Source organism: Oryzias latipes, chromosome 19, assembly GCF_053564925.1.
Source record: "Oryzias latipes strain Hd-rR chromosome 19, Olatipes_Hd-rR_3.1".
NCBI lineage: Eukaryota > Metazoa > Chordata > Actinopteri > Beloniformes > Adrianichthyidae > Oryzias > Oryzias latipes.
In genome coordinates this window covers 3845893-3865090 of record NC_136255.1, presented here as the reverse complement: position 1 = coordinate 3865090, position 19198 = coordinate 3845893, and the positions used below count along the sequence as shown (strand labels likewise).

Genomic DNA, 19198 nt, shown 5'->3' with positions numbered 1-19198 from the left:
GAAGCAGCATAAAGCAACAAGTTTACTGGATGTTTATCGTTACGGTATCATCACAATACAGATAGTGTTCACACGCATACTTATGCCTTTAAACCAACTAGTGTGAAATATTTCATTCATTCAATCACGCAAACTGTTAGTGCAAAGGTGAGCTAACACCTGTGCTCAGGTGAGTGTTTATGTTCTTCTAAAATGGATGGTGGAATGTGAAAAGAAGGAGGGAGAGCGCCCACCCATCCCCACCCCTAGACCCCCGCCACAGCAGCAGCAGCAGCCAGAACCCCCCAACGCCACATGGCAGCAGGCAGAGAACAACCGCCCCCCAGCGGGTTAGATCGTCCTGTATGCTTTTCAGTAATGGGGTGTGGTTTAGCTGCACCAGTTCTGATAGTTTGGGGGAAAAATAGATACCTAGAAATTTGATATTTCCTGATTTGACTGGTATTGTGAGTCTTTGTGTCATGATTCTTCAGGCTAAGCGAACCCAGATGCTGAAACCCAGAGTAAGACAGGTAAGTGGCAGATGAGTAATCGTTTATTGATTCTCCGTGTGAGGCTGAGATTTAGTCCCGGCGAGGTCCCAATGTGAAGATGGCTTGTGGCGTGGCTGGAGGTGATAACGCGGTCAGCGTACGGCGAGGAGTCTTCCGGTTCACTGGAACGGCTTAACTGATGACCCACACTGGTGTCACTCGTAACGTGGTTTCCTGAGGCAGGAGAATAGGAATTAGGTTGGGTACGTGAGCAAAACAAAACAAGATAGAGCATAGCAAGACCAGGCGAGTCACCGTAAGGGTTAACGATCTGGCGTCGGCTTGAGGCGTTGGAGCTCCTTAAGAGCAGAAGTGATGATGAGGAGAGTGACAGCAGCTGGTGGCAATCAGGAGAAGAGTGAAACAGTGCTGGAGGGGGAGGAGTCTGCCAGAGGCACCATGACACTTTTCTCCGCATTACTGTTCAGTGGTAATAAAACAGACTTATTCCAATTAATGGAGTAGTCTGATATGGAGGACAATTCATTAATGATTGTTGCTGTTTCATTTACAGAATGTAAATTACTTAAAAACAGTAAAATGTCATCTGCATAGAAGATAAGATATTTCTCTATAAGAGTTCTGGTAAAACGCCTGTCCGTCCTGGGGAGGATCCCTCTTTCATGTGGACACCCCTGAGGTTTCTTCTATTTTTCCAAAATCTTTTTTTTTTGCAGTTTTTCCTTACTGTGCGAAGGAGGATCTAAAGGCACCGATGCCAGTTTATTTTAGTCTGTTAAGTTTAGTCTTCTCCTACTGAATTCTAAGTAATCATGATCCTTATGATTGTGTGTTTACTTTATAATTACCGGAACGAAGTTCATTGAGACGACTGTTGTGATTTTTGGCTACATAAATGAAATAGAATTGCATTGAAATGAACTCCCGGCTAAAATGCTGTTTTGCTGATTTTTTTTCTTTTTCTTACAGCACAGTGTGTTCTGCATCCTGATTGTCTGTAAATATAGTCAATCAATCTCCTCCGTGGCAGGTCTCCTGTACAGAATGTATTCAGTTTGTCAGACTTACATAAGTATCTGATCGCTAAACAGCTGTAAACATCTGTTTATTTTGGAAAAAGAAAAGAAAAAGATCAATACATTTTTGAATATTTTTTTTTTCAGAACACAACTTGCGGTGATAAATGAAGAACCTCTGTTGATAGTGGATAGTTATTGTACTTTTGTAATATTGATATGTGGCCAGTGATCATTGCTTGTTTAAAAACAAGACTTTCTCCTAAATTTCCAAACTCTCTCTCACTACCTGCATCCACATTATGACTGGAGCCTGAGGGATTCATGCCGCTGTCTAAACCGGCGGCACAGTGTGAACCACTTCATGAGTCAGTCAGACGGTACAGCCACAGTGAAGCTTCGGACTTCATCATTTCTGGCGCCTCCTCTAAATGAAGCCAGCTTCACAAAAACTCCTCCCCCAACACTCGACACTTGCCTGGAAGCCTGGGTACAGAGCGTCACATGACCAGGTGGACTGGTTGTCCGATGATGAGCAGCATAGACCCTTGCCAGGGCAGTTGTGGACTCACAGTTGTTCCCATGACCTGCATGAACTCCAGTGTTGAAGGTGCCATAATCCCCACCTGCTGGACCTGATCAGTACTCGGAACTGTTATCATTACCAGAAGGTAAAGAATAGATGTCCCAAAGGGATACAGTCTATTATCAGCAATGACTCAGAAAATGGGAGACATTTTTTGGCACATGGTGGTAAAAAAACAACAACAAAAGAAACATCCCCCAGATTTTGTTGCACATTTTGACTGCAGGACAAAACAAACACATAGACTTCAGTGGGGATGGATCCATCCATGGACGGCTGGGATGCAGTGGTGGGGCGGTCGACATCTGATTGTCAGATTGCAGGTTGAAGTCCTGCCCCATCCCTGAGACCCTCCTTGCTAACCAAGACACTGAACCCCGCCTCTGTGGAAGGTTGGCGCCAGCGTTCGGCAGTGGAGCCACCGTCAGTGTGTGACTGAAAACGCTTTGGGCCTTCCAGGTAGAACAGCGCTAGAATACGCAGGAACCACAGAGGAAGGGTGGATCTAACTGCTTCTTTTGACATTAGCATAATAAACAGTTTTTGCCTGCACCCTCGCATCTGCTATAAAGATCATCTAATTTGTGCTTCAGTTCACTACAGTCACATGATGACATGAATCAGTCTAACTTTTGACAATCTGACAGAAAGCTTCTGATTATGATTTGAGGTGGAGCATTTAGGTTGAAGTTGTAACTTGGTGCAGATGTGCTGACGTCATGTTTGGTTCCTGAGTGTTTTGACTTCCAGAAACAGAAAGCGGACCCTGACAGGCACAGTGCGCACGCTCCTTTTTAGCCCATTCAAGCTCAGTTTCAGACATCCAAACGTTTTGAATGGAGTTTCATCTCCACTCTGACCTTCCTGAGGAATGAGTGGATGTTTCTGGGGAGAGTTTGCTAAGGACTTTCCGTCCTCTCAGTCCGTGAAGCTGAGAGAGAGGTCTGTGCGTAAATCACAGTGGGCCGAGCGCATTTGCGTGCGTTGGGGGGTGGGGGTGGAGGGTGGGGGCTGCCTACAGAGAGTCAGCGGCTGGAGCCGCAGATGCTCCAGGCGCGCTGCAGGATCCAGACGCACGCGGTAATTAGCGGCGGATGCAAACACGTAGATCATGAAGATTTGACGGGGACAGGCGCGTGGATCCGGTGTCCTACAGGGATTGAGTCAGGCGCCCCCGGTCCTCCGTTCCGGCGCGGTGATGGAGATGGACCGGCGGCGGAGAGCCCCGCTGGCTCTCACCTTGAACTTCCTCGCCTTGCTCCTGGCCGTGTCGGCGCTCACCACCAGCTACTGGTGCGAGGGGACGCGCAAGGTGGTGAAGCCGTTCTGCCAGGGCCCGGTCTTCAAAAAGCAGTCCTTCTGCATCATGTACAACAGCTCCAACATCAACGACACGCGCCTGGTTCAGTACATCTGGGAGACCGGCGAGGACAAGTACGTGATGAGGAAGTTTCACACCGGAATCTGGTTCTCCTGCGAGCAGAACATCAACATGACCGGTGAGTTGGTGGTCTGGAGACGCGGCACAGTCAAAAATGCGCGCATCGGGATGCGTCACTCTGCTGGGGGTTTGAAGCCACAAGTTCGTCCTGCTTTAAACTACAGACTCTGCTGTGGGAAGTCAGCCCAAACGTGAAGAAGCTTCACGGAATCAGCCTTAAAGCTCTGTGGGTTTGAATAAAAGTCAAAGACTTGATTCACATGAACTCAGTTGAAGAAAACATGTCAGTTGTGTCACCTGCAGTCGTTCTCGATCCACTGATATGAATGCATACTAATGAAAGCTGACTTATCAACATGTTGCCGCACGACTGCTGTCATTCAATGTCAACTAAATGTCTCATTTACATTCTGTTTCAGGGGAAAACTGCAGAAGCTTCATTTCTGTTGCTCCCTCAAATGAAAGAGGTAAGAAAACATTTTTATAACATTTTTTAACATGAGAAAAAAAATCAATAGTGTTAGTTTGCAAAAAAAAAAAAAAGGAAATCAATAAAAATGAGAAAATGAACAGAAAATAATTGCTGTCTTTTTCATCTTGAGGGAGGTGTAAAGGTGAAAAGAGGATTTAAAGTGGGCTCTAACTCCTTTTGTTGGCCTCATTGCTGGAAAAGAGAGAGAATAAACTCATCCAAATTAGTCCTTATGGTTCCAAAGATGAACGTTTGACACTGTCCAGATTAAATCTTTGAGTATTTTTATCCTTTTAAGGATTCCCTGCTGGTTTTGTCTCTGTTTTTTCTGAAGCCAAATATTAGAGTCTCTCAACACGACTGTAGTTAGAGGCTTACTTAAAAGGTGTTTACTGTTCTACGGAATTAGGATTGAAGTTTAGGACATTAATGACACATTTTTACCTCAGCATTGTTTTTTTTATGCAGCTTCTTCCCAATTGCAGAAATCTTTGTCTTACTTCTACTTTGATGGTCAGATGATATATAATAAAAAAAACTTTTCTTTGTTTTAAAAAGGGAAAAAATATAAAGCAAAGCAGAACATTTTATGAGTAAAACTGCTGTCACTGAAACAGCGAACCTTGAGGGATGTCTTGTTTATTGCAGGAGGAACATACTAACGGCATTCTCCACAGAACGACTCCAGACTTAAGCTCTCCTTAATGTTTGCCATCAGACACAACAGCAGCTGGTTTGAGTGTCAAAGTGATGCAAGACGATGCAAACACTGCAAGGATCCGGAGGTGGACCCACCGGCCTGCTTAGTCCAAAAGTTATTGTGAAGAGTCTCAATATATTTCTGTCATTTTTCCATAAAAAAGGCCTGAAAAGAAGACAAAGAAAACAATCCTGAATTTATTTTGAAAAAGAAAAAGAGACGTTGAATGTTCCACTCTCTAGGGCTGAGTGCCAATTTGATGTAGAATTGAATCTATGATTTCATTCATTTGTTAAATAGACATTTAATTTCTTTATTTAAAACCAAATGTGTTCTTATAAAAACATTTGTTTCAAGTTATTTAGGGCTAAACTACGGATGACCCTGAAGGGGAAATCCCATCAACAAATCACAAAAAACCTTTTAAAGATCACAACAACAATTAAAAAGCAAAACAGATATTGGAAAAAACAGCATTACATTTTAGAAAACGGAGTCTGAAAACAAAACGTATTTTCCAGAAAACAAATGAAATGTTTGAAAAACAAAAAGGTAAAGGTACCGGTAGGTATTATGGGACATCACTGACTGGATGATGTTATCCAGGATCGCTTCATGTCAAATAACTGTCAGCTGAAATGATAAACAAACGTCATCGTCCAATCAGAGACGTCCCATAGTACCTAGCATCCGGTTCCTCATGGTGGATCGCTTTTCTAACATTTTGTTTTGTTCTTGTTTCCTAAATGTAAGGCTGTTCTTTAATATTTGTTTAGTTTTTTTAATTGTTGTGACTTTTAAAATGTTTTTGCGTTGACTGATTTGTTGATGTGGTTTGCACTGCAGGGCCACCGTACTAAACAAATATTTAATTTATTCAGCAATGAATTCTTACCATAAAACTAACTAAAATATAGTTTTTGACTGAAAAAATACACATATTTGAGTATCTTTACTGCCTGCTTATAGAACCAGTTATGAATACATTAATTGTGTGTATTATTCACCAAATGCAAAAATTGAAAGAAAAAATGTTTTTTTATTGATTCATTTTCTTTGCTGAGCTTCTAAAGGGTTAAAGGAAATTTAATACTTATGAATCCTAATGTACTTTCCAAATAAGGAATTGTTTTGTTGTTGATTCATTATTTTATTTAAACCCAGGCTAAATTATTAACAACAAGAAAATAACAAAAGGTACACAACTAAACTGACCATCTGACAAAGACTTTTTACTCCATTTAATGAATCAGAAGCCTTTTTAAGACACAGCTGGTCAACTCTCAAAAAATCAACAAATCATAGGGCGGCTAGCGCACAACTATTGGAGCAGTCAATTCAAGAATAACAGAACATGATTCTAGGGCGGCAGGTCGGCCAATGATCGAAGAATGTGCGGTTTGATCCCCAGTCAACTGCCGTTGTGTCCTTGGGCAAGACACTTCCCCCTCCCTGCCTCCGGTGTGGCTCCACTGGTGTATGAATGTCCCGGTGATGGTCAGAGGGGCTGTGGCTACATCAGTAGCTACCATCACCAAGAATGAATGAATAATGGACACATTGGAAGAACTTTGAGCGTCTGGAAAAGCAGATAAATCTAATCCATTATTATTCTATTTGGTGTTTACAGGCCTCAGAAGTGTTTTTGACAGCATTATTTGGTTTCTGCCTCTGTCTACAACCTTTAAAAGTTGATTTGTTCTTTGAAATTGTGTCTCTGAAGGCTTTTGGCTTTTTTAAAGGTGTCCCAAAACCCAGCAGACGTCTGGATCCAAAAGCAGCAGGTTTATTAGCTCAGCTAAAAGTCTGGAAAGCTAAATCTGAGTCAGGCAGGCAGGAGTCCATAGCAGGCATGAGATCATCAGAGGAGAGACGGGATAGTCAAGATCCAGGCGAGAAAGCATTTTTACACAGACCCAGTCCAGGATTTCAAAGACTATGAGAAGCTCTCTGGATGAGATCAAATAAGACGACGATACTTTATTATCCCAGCTTGGGAAATTGCGTTGTTGCAGCGTCCACATACAGGCTCAATACAAACACACAAACGATGGGGGACACAATCAGAAAAAACAATCGGTTCACATAACAGCTCTAGAAAAACAGACACCACACATGAAATGAGTATATCTGTTGCAAATGGATGGTGAGTTATAGAGTCCAATGGAGTGAGGTAGGAATGGCCTTCTGTAGGTTGGTGTGACAGCCTTAGCCTCTTGGAAAAATGTTCTCCGCTGTCCGTCAACAACAGGATGGAGACTCTGGATTATCCATGATGGATACGAGCTTGTTCAAAGTCCTCCTCTCCATCACAGCTTCAAACGGGTCCACTTTACATCTGATTACAGAGCCAGCTCTTCTGATCAGCTTGTTCAGTCTATCAGTGTCCCTGGCAGCTATGCTGCCCCCCCAGCAGACCACTGAGAAGAACAGAGTGATGGCCACAACAGACTGGTAGAACATCCCGAGCATCCTGCTGCACACGTTGAAGGACCTTAGTGTCCTCAGGAAGTAGAGTCTGCTTCTGGCCTTCTTCTTCTTCTGTTCCAGCTCAGTCTGTTGTCGATGGTTCCTCCCAGGTACTTGCACTGCTCTACCTCTACCACATCTCTGCCCAGGATGCTTTAGGGGCTTAGAAATCCTCAACCTCATTCGAAAAAGTTGTGTTGGACCTAAATTTAGTTTGAGAGGTTTTACATTTTGGTTTCATTTCTTTCAGAGAATATTTCCCTCTGAGGTTGATCTCACTTCCTTTTTAAACCTAATCAGGACCAGCAGTTTTACAGGAACTCTCAAGTGAACATGGTTTTCCAGCTGCCCTGCTCTTCATCCCAGTCTCTGAAGTCTCTGCTGAAGTCTGTTGGATTCAGAGATGCTGATTTATGCTCCACCCAATAGATAGTCCTCCTCTTCTTGTTCTTTTCTGCCTGGAGCTGCAGCACTGGTTTATCTGGGGTTCTCAAAGAAATCTTTCCCTTCTTGCTTTGCAGCGTAACATGTTTTGTTTTTAAAAAAAGGAATCACATAAAAGGGTCAATCCTACCAGTTTTTTCCTGACCCAGATTGTCCCGATTCTCCTTGTAATCTAGTAAGCAGTCGTCAATGTACGCTCATGTAAATTAAGGCAAAAACTCCAAAGTGCAAGCAGCAGTTTGAAGATCTGTAACCAGGCAACTGCGTCTTTTTTCCCCCTTCATAGAAAAAAACAGAGACTGGCTGAAATGAAGAGAGCTGGAGCAGCGGCTCAGAAACAGCCCTTTCAGTTCTATTACAACCCTAATGAGTGTGACTCTGGCGAGGAGCGTCTCTTCTGCTGCTCCCTCGCTTAATGGACGGACGTGATTGAAAGGCAGTAAAGGCCTTAAATGTTCTTAACCAGACGATCACTTCTTTCTTTAATGCTTTCAGGTATTAAACACCAAGTCTGACATTCAGTTGAGCTGAAGGATGTGCTGATTATACAACAGTAATGTTCTTGTTATTATACAACGTACTGGGAGGATAAATGACAGTTTGAAAGATTGTTTTTTTCACATCAGAAGGGGTCAAGAGCTTTTTCTATCACGCTGGCTTAAACTCAGAATGTCCCCTGTTTCTTTATTTGGCACTGAAGGTTAATTGCAAACGGTAAGAGCTGAAGGTCGGTGAATCTTCCTCTTCTTCGTCACCCTTATGTTCCTCCGGACGTGTGGTCGCTAAAGCGCTCCTCTCTCCACAGGCGTGCTCTGGCTGTGCATCGTGGCTGAATGTCTGTACATCCTCCTGCTGGCCACAGGAGGCCTCCTCATGTCTTTGGAAGTCTGTCACTTTGGCAATGTCATCGACGGCCTCAAGCTCAACGCCTTCGCCGCCATTTTCACTGTGCTGTCAGGTAAGACGTGTCCAGATGGATGCACTATTTTTGTTGAAGGTAAGTGAAAAGCCGGTGCACCCAGAGACGGCGGTTAGCAGCTTTTCTGCCTGTGGTTTTTCATATCCACTCCCACGTCACTGAGTTTGCACAGGAAGGTTGTTTTTGTGTTGATCCATCTTTTCTGAGCTCAAGAAATGATGAAAAGAGACACTGAGGTCTCCATTCATTCTATTGAATTTTGTTATGTATACTTAAAGACACAAAGCTGACGGCGCGTCTGCCTGGTTCAGATGTTTCTCAGAATAAACAAGACTTTGACTTCCCTTCCGGAGCCGAAATTTGTCCCGTCACACATTCAGGTTCCACCTCACAGCCCAGAGAAGATTTCCAGCTGTTTGCAGAGGAATTAGCAGTGACCTTCTTTCTAATCCACTCAGTGACAATGACGCCGTCCACCAAACTCTCAGCGGTGAATCAGCAGCGAGAGAGACTTGGCTCCGGCAGTCTCTCGGCCACACAGGTCACATTCAGGAAGGAGACTGTTCCTGCATCTTTCCATGAAGGATGAACATGTATTGAACACACTAAAACAACATTTTTAAACTTTTAATTATGTAACTTTTTTTACATGCATATAAAAAAGACATAAATATTATTCCAGAATAAATAAACTTGAACCTTAAAAAACTTTCAATATTTTGCTCTCCACAAAAATATACATATTTCTGTGGAGATGCAATAATTCTTTTAAATTATACAAGTTAGAAATAAAGTAAACGTTAAAAGAAAAAATACTCAAATTCCTTTACTTTTCTGTCATTTTAAATGTAAGAAAATAAACTTATAAATATCCCAAAAGATTTTGTTCTGCATAAAAATAAATCTTGGAAATAAAACTAACGTTTGTGCTTTTCAGCAAAAACACATCAGAAGGGTTTTATTTGCTCTTCTGTGGTTTTATCAGATCTGGACTCCTGGCTTCATTTTTTAGCCTCCAGTTCATTTCTGTTTGGTGTGTGTGGTCCTGTCTGTATGAAACCCATCAGACTCTTTTCATTGATAAAAACCTGTTAGTGTGAATATTATCTTTAATAAAACACAACAAACTAAACCAAATAACTTCATCACATGAAAATACTCCAAAAATATTTGGTGTTTTCCTCATTTTGTGCAGCACCAACAGTAAAAATCCTCCCAAAAACTTCTATACGTTCATCAACAAGTGAACGACCTGGGAGTATTTCAGGCAGACAACTGTAGCAGTGCGTTTACCTGGTTACTCCTCCCTGCGGGCGTTTCAGTCTAATCAACTCACCTGTTCAGTGTCCTACTTAAGTCCAGGTGTGCGGTCCAATCCTCTTCTTTCATTTCCGCGAGCTCTGCGTTCGTCACCCCACCCTCCTCCCCGGCTTCCACCTGTGAGCTCCGTTAGGGGTAGTTTATTACCCAAAGTTTTCTATGGAGATCTTTGTTTTATGTATCTGAACAGAGCCTGATGCCAAACTAAAAGAAATATGGAATAAATCTTTACTGCATGAGTTCTCTGACTGAAATGATCTATTGTTTCTTTCTGAATGAAAAGCGCCGCTGGTTTACTGCCTGCATCACCGTCTGCAGCTTTATGTCAGGTACAAACACCAAAGAAACCACAGATAAATGTAGAATAGATCATATATGACAAGTAAAGACGTATTAAATGTCTACCCCTTGTGCTATCCTATGGCGTCCAGATGACCCCATCCTTACATTGTCAGAGCACTGTCTAGTGGGTCTAGATGACCCAACTCCCATGGCCTCAAATTTACGGGTGATGTCCCTCAACCCAGCCGGTTCACACTCTGCCACAAACCGCCCCAATGCATGTTAGAGGTCCTGGCTCGATAAAGCCAACAGGACAACATCATCTGCAAAGAGAAGAGAGGAAACTGCAGTGGAGAAGGAAATTCAGATTCTTAGGAATGCTTTTCAGATCAAGTCCAGAGCATCTGCAGATGTTCAGTTCTGGCCCCTAAAAAACGAGAGGGGATGCACCTTTTTGTTTGATTTAATGCACCTTAGTGGATCTATTTTCTCCCACATGAAATATATAAAAGTAACATTCAGATCCACTATGATAAAGAGGCACATGTCTAGCGGCCTGCTGCACACCTGACTGAGCAATCCTCTTCTCTGTGTCAAACATTACTAAAAAGGTGAAACATAAACCGTAAATGAACCTTCTGTTCACATCTTTTAGGTCAAATGTCTTTATTTATTTTTTTATTGGTAGATTTTAGACAAATCAAAAAACAATAAGTAAATCTCTTGTTTAAATACAAACAAAAACCAATAAGCTGCATTCACCGGCTTATTGCTGTCATGTTTGATTCGTTTTCTTTCATTGTGTGATTTCATTAGAATTAAGAAACTCTGCAATAAACTGGGAAGCAGGAGTAGATGGAAAAGTGGAGAGAATGGCTCCCCAGTGAAGGTGGAATACTCCATCTCATCATCATCAGACAGATGTTTCAGCTGGTAAACTGCGAGCTGTCCTGATGCTCATTTATACGTATGTCAGCGGTCTTTCTGATCTGAAATCCTGGACGTCTGCTTACCTCTCTGCTTAAGCCTCTTCACATAATCCGCCTTCCATGGACTGTCATTGAGGGTTTCCTCCTTAAATCCACAAACAACACCTTCATCTTAGTGTGAAGAGGAAGATTACTGTCTCCAGGGCAACTGCTCCACCTCATCTGTGAGCAACCCCCCCCAAATACGTTTTGTGATTGGGACATAAATGAGTTTTTATTATTAAGGACCCACAATACAGTATGTGATTGTTGCAGATGAATCTTAAGTGAACAGAATAAACCAAAGTACACTACTTGAACTTTTTTTTTAGTCCGAAATCTGCTGTTTCAGATTATTACTGTTTTTTTTCATAAAACAGGATCAGAAAAAGTGAATTGGGAGGCATTGCATTTGAGAATTTAACAAGTGAGCTGCCGGGGAGGCAAAAATAAATCACTCAATTTGGCGTTCATCAACTTCAAATGAAAGAATTCATCCAGAACAGGCATTTTCTCTGCAGCTTCCATTGGCCCTGACACAAAGCTGCTTGTGATTTGCATGGCATTATGGTAATTCTGAGGGATAACCTCATAAAAACCCTGACAGGTACGAGAGGAAATGTCGGCTTTCGTCGCCGAATCTGGTGCAGGGATTTGCAGCGGCGCTTTAGGTGCTAATCCGATTGAAAGGCTCTGATTGCTGTTCTTCATTCTTGGTCTATCTTGTGGCCGTCTGAGGTGTGGGAAAAGACGAATCCTGCTTTTCTGGTGACAGAATCTTAAGCACAAGACAAGAGGAAATCAGAGCAAATATTGAGACAGATGTGGAAGAAGGAAAGACTGCAAACAACTCCAACCTACTTCTGGTGGCTTACCTGACTTAGGTCTTGTGGGTTGTGGGGTCACAACTCACGGCCAGCTCACCAAAACTTCAATGGAGGTTTATGCCAGAAGTTGGGAGTTCTGAGTTCTGCCGTGAGCCACGCCCAACTAACTTTGGGTCGCAGCTGAAGTACCGTCACTTTGCCGGAGCAGAATCCTCAAGTGAGGCGAGGCCGGGAAGTTTAAACCCACTCATCAGATCAAAAAAAGGTTGGAGCCTAGATCGGTTCTGATCCAGAATTCCACTCTTCCATTTCTCACTCAGTAACTTTTTTGTTCCTATTGTTATTTATGCTTCAGGTGTAATCACCATTTTTGTGATGATTATTCTGTTTTTAGAAATCAAAAAACTGTGTTGTTTTCTACGACATTGTTTCCAGGAGTCTGATGATACGATACATATCACAATTTATCTCTAGACAGTACCATAGACAAAATGTCCCTATTTTACTAAAGTGTGATCTGGAAAAAACTTTGAATGTTCATACACCTTTCATGTTAATAAATGATAACATTCATTTTCCTTTAGTTCAGAACATGAAGCACTGCAACTGTATCTCAATATAGTATCTTTTACCAAAGCTAATTCATGGGGCGAAAAACGTCAACCTTCAACTTTGTCTGATTTCACAAGAAAATATTTGACGGTATAAAAAAAAATAACAAAGAATAAAACTGCCATAAACAATAAGGTGTTATAGGTATGGATGAGAAATAAAGTGTTGTTTGTTTCAAATACTGCTAAATGTAGCCAAACTGGTACTTCTAATAAAGAAAGAAAAAGAAAAAGGAAACCTCGCCGATTCTTTCCAGAAACATTGAAGTGTGATGAAGCAGCGAAAGCAGGTATTTGATTGAGTGCAGCGCTGCATCTCCATTTTCACACACGTGGAAGTAAAAACATGGATTTCATCTCATCACCACGACGATTGTCTTTTTTTCAGCGCGTTAAACATGAAACTCTGACGAAATCATTTCTCTGAATTAGAATCGTTTGCTGTGAAGGTCCGCAGAACTTTGGCCCGCATCGCCTTCAGCATCTTGACTGAAGCTCTGTTCAGGCCTAACGTGCGCATCGACAGCATCATTCCCCACGAAGCACCAAATACAGGCTACCGGCAGCAACCCCAGTTAAAACTAAGTTGTACGTGTCTCATTGAGCTCTGCAGCAACCATTGACTGTCTAATACAGCTGGACTGATCGCGTCTGATGTCATCCATAGTTCCAACCAAATGAAGTCAATTCAGCCTCCATTGTTTTTTCTTCCCTGAAAGCCGGCTCGGGAAAATCTGTCAATCAAACGCTTTGAACATTTGACCTGCTTTCACTGAGGCATCTGATTGGTTAGTTTGTAACTAGAATAAAAAAGAGGATTATCAAGAAAATGTTAAAAATCAGATCCAGAACGGTTCTTCTGACCAATAGAACGACTGAGGAACAGCGGTTTATTTCACCATAGATGTCTATGGGATGTTGTGACACTTCCTGTTTAGAACACTGGGGGGGAGGGGTCAGTCCAGTCCTCATCTACAGTCAATGAAAGCAGTTAAAAAGCGCGAGGCTAATAATGAGTGAACACAAGCTGGATCTGATTATTGTTTTGGTGCAGAGCAGCTAAAGAGGCTCGGTGCTGCCGCCTAGTGGTCGGGGTTTAAGTGGAAAACAAAAGTAAGAAGCTGAACTACATGTTTGCTCATGAACAACTAGTTCCGTATCATCTTGGCAGCATTTTAAATCCATACAAATATCGTCAAATAAAATATTGCAGTATTTCACTTAATGGATTTTTTACACCCCTGATAGTTTCTGCTGAGCGTCAGGAGTCCGTTAGAAATTTGCCTCTGAATTGTGGGTAAGAATGTTGGCGCGGAGCAACCCCGCTCCCATTCCCATCACCCATAACTGAGCTATCTGTTTTTCTTGTTTTCTCCTGCCGGCTTACAGCCCCTCACAACCCCAACCTAACATTGGTGGTGCAACAATAGTGGCAGCAGTGGCAGATCTGTCCATCCGTCCAGTTTTAGTCCAGATTCCAGCTCAGACCAGGAAAACAAAGACGTTCATGGATCAGTGTGTCTGATAATGGTAGTCTGCATGCTCCGCCCCTTTCTCATTTATCTCTAGCATGTTTTCTTGTCTTTAATGTAAATCTCAACAATTATTTTTTCCCTCCAGTATAAATAAAAAAAAACAAACACTGCTAACTCAATTCCATAGAATTAACCCTTGCGCTATCCTAGGTACTTTAACGTTGGGAGTTGGGTCATCTAGACCCACTAAACAGTGCACTAAAAAGAAATGCCAAATCAGTGATCAGTTATTCCCAGATGAATGTCCTCGGCTGCTTTCAGACAACCAGAATGTTGCATTTGGGTTCATTCCGCTGATCAGCAGCTTGACCGTCTTTTTGTGGGAGACTGCCACCATGTGGTGAGATCTGGTGTGATTGTGTGGCGCAGGTTTGCTGGGCATGGTGGCCCACATGATGTTCACCACAGCCTTCCAGCTGACCGTCAGTCTGGGCCCGGAGGACTGGAAACCCCAAACATGGGACTACAGCTGGTCATACATGTGAGTGGAGCTTCTTCTGTTTTTCCTCTCAGATTTTTGTTCTTTAGCTGCATTTCAAAGTCTTGCTAACAGCTTATGCTTAGTTTTCACAGAACGTCACTGGAGGTCAAACGGTGTTCTCCAGACTTCTAGATACTGCCTTTTAGTTTAAAAACAAACACATTTTTTCCACATTCAAACTTTTTGGGTAATGATTTTAGCACTTGAATAGGTTCAAATATACAAAATACTCCTAAACAATTGTTTTGGTTTTGTTTTGATATTCCAAACCCGTTTTTGTCTCTTTCAGGGTCACAGGGCTGCTGGAGCCTATCCCGACCACTCGTGGGCGGGGACATCCTAGACAGGTCGCCAGTCTGTCACAAGGCCACAATCACACACCCATGCACACTCACATGCACACTTATGGACAATGTAAAGTAAATGAACCTATGAAAAACAATAGTATTAAAGGAAAAAGACTAAAGTGTATTTTGGAGAATGCACTAAAATATTAAATGCGCCCACTTTGGCCGCCCTCATTTTATCTGCAGCGCTTAGAGAGCCATTCAAGCGTTTTTCACCCTTTAGAAAAAGAAAACACTCATTTGTATTCATGCTATTGTTACTATTGTGATCAATATAAAATGAACTACTGTTTTTTTGGCATAAATAAAACATAAACATGAGAAAAATGTCATATTTCAAAATATAAAACAGTGGTTCACATTCCTATCAAAATAAAAGACACTGCGTCCCACAGGATCATCTCAATGCAGCAGATGTGGTTACACAGAATCAACAGTGATTTAAAAAAAAAAAAAATACTGTTTGTGGGGCATCTCAGCCAAAAATGTCTACGTTCACTAACCAAAATGAGTGCAGAGCTAATTTAGTGAGTCTGGCCTTTGTTAGTCTTTGTTAGTGTCCTAACAAAGGAAAATCTCTGCCTTGGTGTTACGGCCCCAACAGGCAAACCTCTCACAGTCCAGGGGAAATCACAAAGGGGCCATAACATTTGAAAATTGGACACCAAGAAGTTGAGGAGCCCAGTTTATTGGGAGAAAGAACCTGTGTCCTGTAAAGCAAAAAAAAAAAATGATTGTGCTGGTTCTGCCTAACAGAATCTAACTAATGAAAAGAAACAAACAAAGCCTGCAAATAAAGACTACCACGGTCCAACCCCAAACTAAGATAACAAAACCCAGCAGGATAAGACTGCTGAGGACCAAGACGGGATCAAAAGAGAAACAAACCAGCACATCTCCAACTCAAACCACAACCTCTGCTCTGCTCCTGCCCCAGACGGAGGAGTGAGGGAAGACCGGAGCGTGAGATTGACAGGCGGATTGGAGCAGCATCCACTGTTATGTGGTCGCTGTACCGCTCCGTTAATCGGAAAAAGCAAATGTTTTCATTTGTAGTTAAAAATTTTATTTTTGTCATATTTTAAGTTCAAAAGTCAAAACATAACTTCAGGAAAAATGCTTTTTTCACACTTTTGACCGAAAAAAGGATTTTTTAGTACAGAATGTACTCAAAAGGCAAAGTTCCCATTTGTATTTTTAAAAAAAGTGTTATTGTAAGTTGAAAAGTAAAAACAGTTAGAAATCAAACAAAAATGCTTTTTTTACACTTCGCTATTGTGGTGAAGAAAGAGCTGAGCCAGAAAACAAAGCTCTGAATTTACCGATCGATCTTCGTTCCAATCTTCACCTATGGTCATGACCCAGAGGTCATGACCCAAAGAGGGAGGTCCTGGATACAAGCGGCTGAAACGAGCTTCCTCCGTAGGGGGGCTGGGTGGTACCTTAGAGGTAGGGGGAGGAGCTAAGTCACCCTAGGGCCAGAGTTTCTTTTTAATTTATCGACAATTATAGAATCAATGTTCAATCAGAACATCAAATCCTTAAATGGATTTCTTTTAAACTATTCTCTTTTAAAGCAGAAAGAAGATTTTTTTATTTTTGCTATGAAACAATTCCTGTTTTTATCATTTGAACGTGCGACAGACTGGTAACCTCTCCAGAGTGTACCCCACCTTTACCCAACAGCACCTGGATAGGCTCCAGCATCCCTGTGACCCTGAAAAGGGTTCAGCTGTTTCAGAAAATGGATAGATGTATAACTGCAAGTTCCACCGCTGTAGTTGAAATCATCACTTACACAAAAAAGGGTCTTTTTTCCCAAACAAGTTAGGTTTTGGATGGAAATCCAACAAATGCCTCAGAATTGAATCCTGTGGAATCCTAATGGAAAGTAAACTGGTTCGGGATTCCGTGGCGATGCCTTCCTCATTTCAGAGTTAACACCAATAACTTCAGTTGAAATTCCTTTTAACTGAGACTACATTTTGACTGTTTCTTAGCTTGGCGTGGAGCTCCTTCACGGCCTGCATGGCGTCTTCAGTTACAACCATTAACCGCTACACCAAAACCATCCTAGAGTTCAAGCACAAGCGCAGAAACATCGAGAAGAACCTGAAGATCAAGCAGAAGCTGCTGGAGCTGGACTCTCCTGAGCAGGTGTGGGACATGTACATCAGCTCTGTGCCAAGCACCGCGGAGGAGCTGCTGGACCTGTCATCCAACGGGCGCAAACACTCCAACACCTCCGTTTTCCTGGACCTCAACGACCTTCCTGATGCTCAGGGTGAGGAGTACTGCTAGACGAGGGGACTGGGCTCTTCAGAGCATCAGTGTGGTGGTCAGTCGGATCCATATGAGATGCTGCGGTTGCTTTGTAGTGTGGCTTTACTTAGAGACACACCACACCGTTAGGAAGATCAGGATGATGTGTGACGAGAACCAGACTTGACCCAAAACCAGGTGGTTTGGCTGCTTAGCAACCATCTGCCACACTCGGTTGGGCTTTCCATCTGCTTGCTGTGGTGGATGGGATGCATTCCTTACAGGCCCACTCTAATGAAAAGAATCTTCTTGGTGTTTTTAGCATGTTCTTGTAGCTTCTGTCTCATGATTTTGGAGTATTTTTGATTCAAATCACGATGGATTAGGAGAAGATTAAACATTTCTCTCAGTTGTGACACAGATACTGCGCTGGGTGGGGCTAAAGTCTCCATGCTCCGCCCCTTTCTGATCCTCCACCTGCAGACCAATAGATCCATGAACGTCTTTGTTTTCCTGGTCTGAGCTGGAATCTGGATCAGAACTGGACGGATGGATAGATCTGAGGTTGCTGCCATTTTTGTGGTACTGCCAATGTTAGGCTGAGGGTGTGAGGGCTGTAAGCCAGTGGGAGAGAGTGTAAAGAAAGGGATGATGGGATAGCCCCTCCCACAACTCAGAGGTGAATTTTTACTCCTAGAAAACCACCAGGGGTTTGGATAAAAACGGCATCATCATCTTGAGAAAAGCACTGGGAAGGTTTTGAAAACAGATCCAAGTTAGCAGCCGTGAAATTAACGGGTGTTTCGTTTCATAGGAGCCATGGAGTTCAAGTCCTTTAGAATATTTTAGAAGCGTCATTTTCTTTTCTTTTGCTGCCTGGTCCACCAGTCATTTGAAAGGATGGGCTGAAAAGCTGGAGGAGGGAGTTGTGGATCAGATTTTCTTTCTGTTGTGTACCTGGCAGAAGTGCGTAACTGTGTTTCCACTGGTTATTTTGAAGCATTTTTATGATTGTTTGTTACAATGACACACTCATCTTAACCAGGAGCTTGAGGACTTGGGGCCTCCCGGTGTCATGTGACTCTTCGTCTACTTGAAAGCCTGCAGCAGTGTGTTTGGATCATCTGTAGAAGCTGCATTCTGCGGGTCTGTGGTCCTGTTGAGAAGATCACTGCAGTAATCGGCTGAAAGACGATGCCTGAAAGGTGTTTGATCTTCCTGATGTGGAAAGAGGGAAAAATCTGCACACAGCAACATCTTTCCAGCCGTTGGTTGATGATGTTACCCCTAAAGTTGTGCAGACTCTGCTTGACTAATCACTAAAGAGGCAACCCTTTCATGAACACTCTTTTAGCCAAGGTCTTCTAACAGTGTAGTGCAAAACCAGGCCAAGTGGAACGTGTAGAACGTTCCAACTCAAAGCCAACCCCGTTACAAACGTTGGATCTTGTTCTTCCTGAAAAGCAGCAACCTCTGTTAAACTGATTAGCTTAAAAAAACCACGACACTGTTCAGATGTATGCACTCTTGGGGGTTTTAGGGAGACATGAACGAGCGATTGTTTCCAGAACGGATGGCGACAGGAAACACAGTGCCTTCACTTCCTGCCGCCTATGGATCGCTCGCCATGCTTGAGAAGAGAACAGCTTCCTTCCTTCAACCTTCAGAACTTTGTAGCATTGTGCAGACGGCCAAACCTCTTCAACAGGAATCGATCTTTTCTGAGGGAAAAAGGCGTCTTTGTTTACATCTATTTGATAATGCTGGTGTTTTATTGTAAGTGCATTCAATAATAATTCTAATGTGTGTTTTATTTATGTGAACGTTTCAAATTCTACTTCACTGAGTTTCTTCTTCTTTCTTCATCGTTGTGTGAACTAAGTATTTCCAGAGGATCTTTTTTGTAGTTTTCATCAGTTTGAAACATTTGAGAGTTTTAAAACATTTACTTCATTTTTGTTGATTTGTAAAAAAGATGGATCATCTCAATAAATGAATGCTTTCTTGTTTTTGTTGCTTCATGT

At 42.4% G+C, this 19198-nt stretch overlaps 1 protein-coding gene and 1 long non-coding RNA gene across 2 annotated transcripts; one reads left to right on the top strand and one right to left on the bottom strand.

Annotated features, from left to right (window-relative positions):
• Positions 1-517: 517 nt before the first annotated feature.
• LOC111946436 (uncharacterized) lies at positions 518-2684 on the bottom strand. Its single transcript, XR_002872169.2, has 2 exons — positions 789-2684; positions 518-707 (listed from the first exon to the last, which is right to left on the bottom strand). It is a non-coding gene; the product is annotated as an uncharacterized LOC111946436 (long non-coding RNA).
• Positions 2685-3294: 610 nt separating this feature from the next.
• gsg1l2b (gsg1-like 2b) lies at positions 3295-19183 on the top strand. Its single transcript, XM_004080750.5, has 5 exons — positions 3295-3595; positions 3957-4004; positions 8428-8580; positions 14454-14565; positions 16913-19183. Exons 1-5 carry the CDS (start codon positions 3295-3297, stop codon positions 17211-17213), a joined length of 915 nt encoding a protein of 304 aa, XP_004080798.1. The 3' UTR covers positions 17214-19183.
• The last annotated feature ends 15 nt before the right edge of the window (positions 19184-19198 follow it).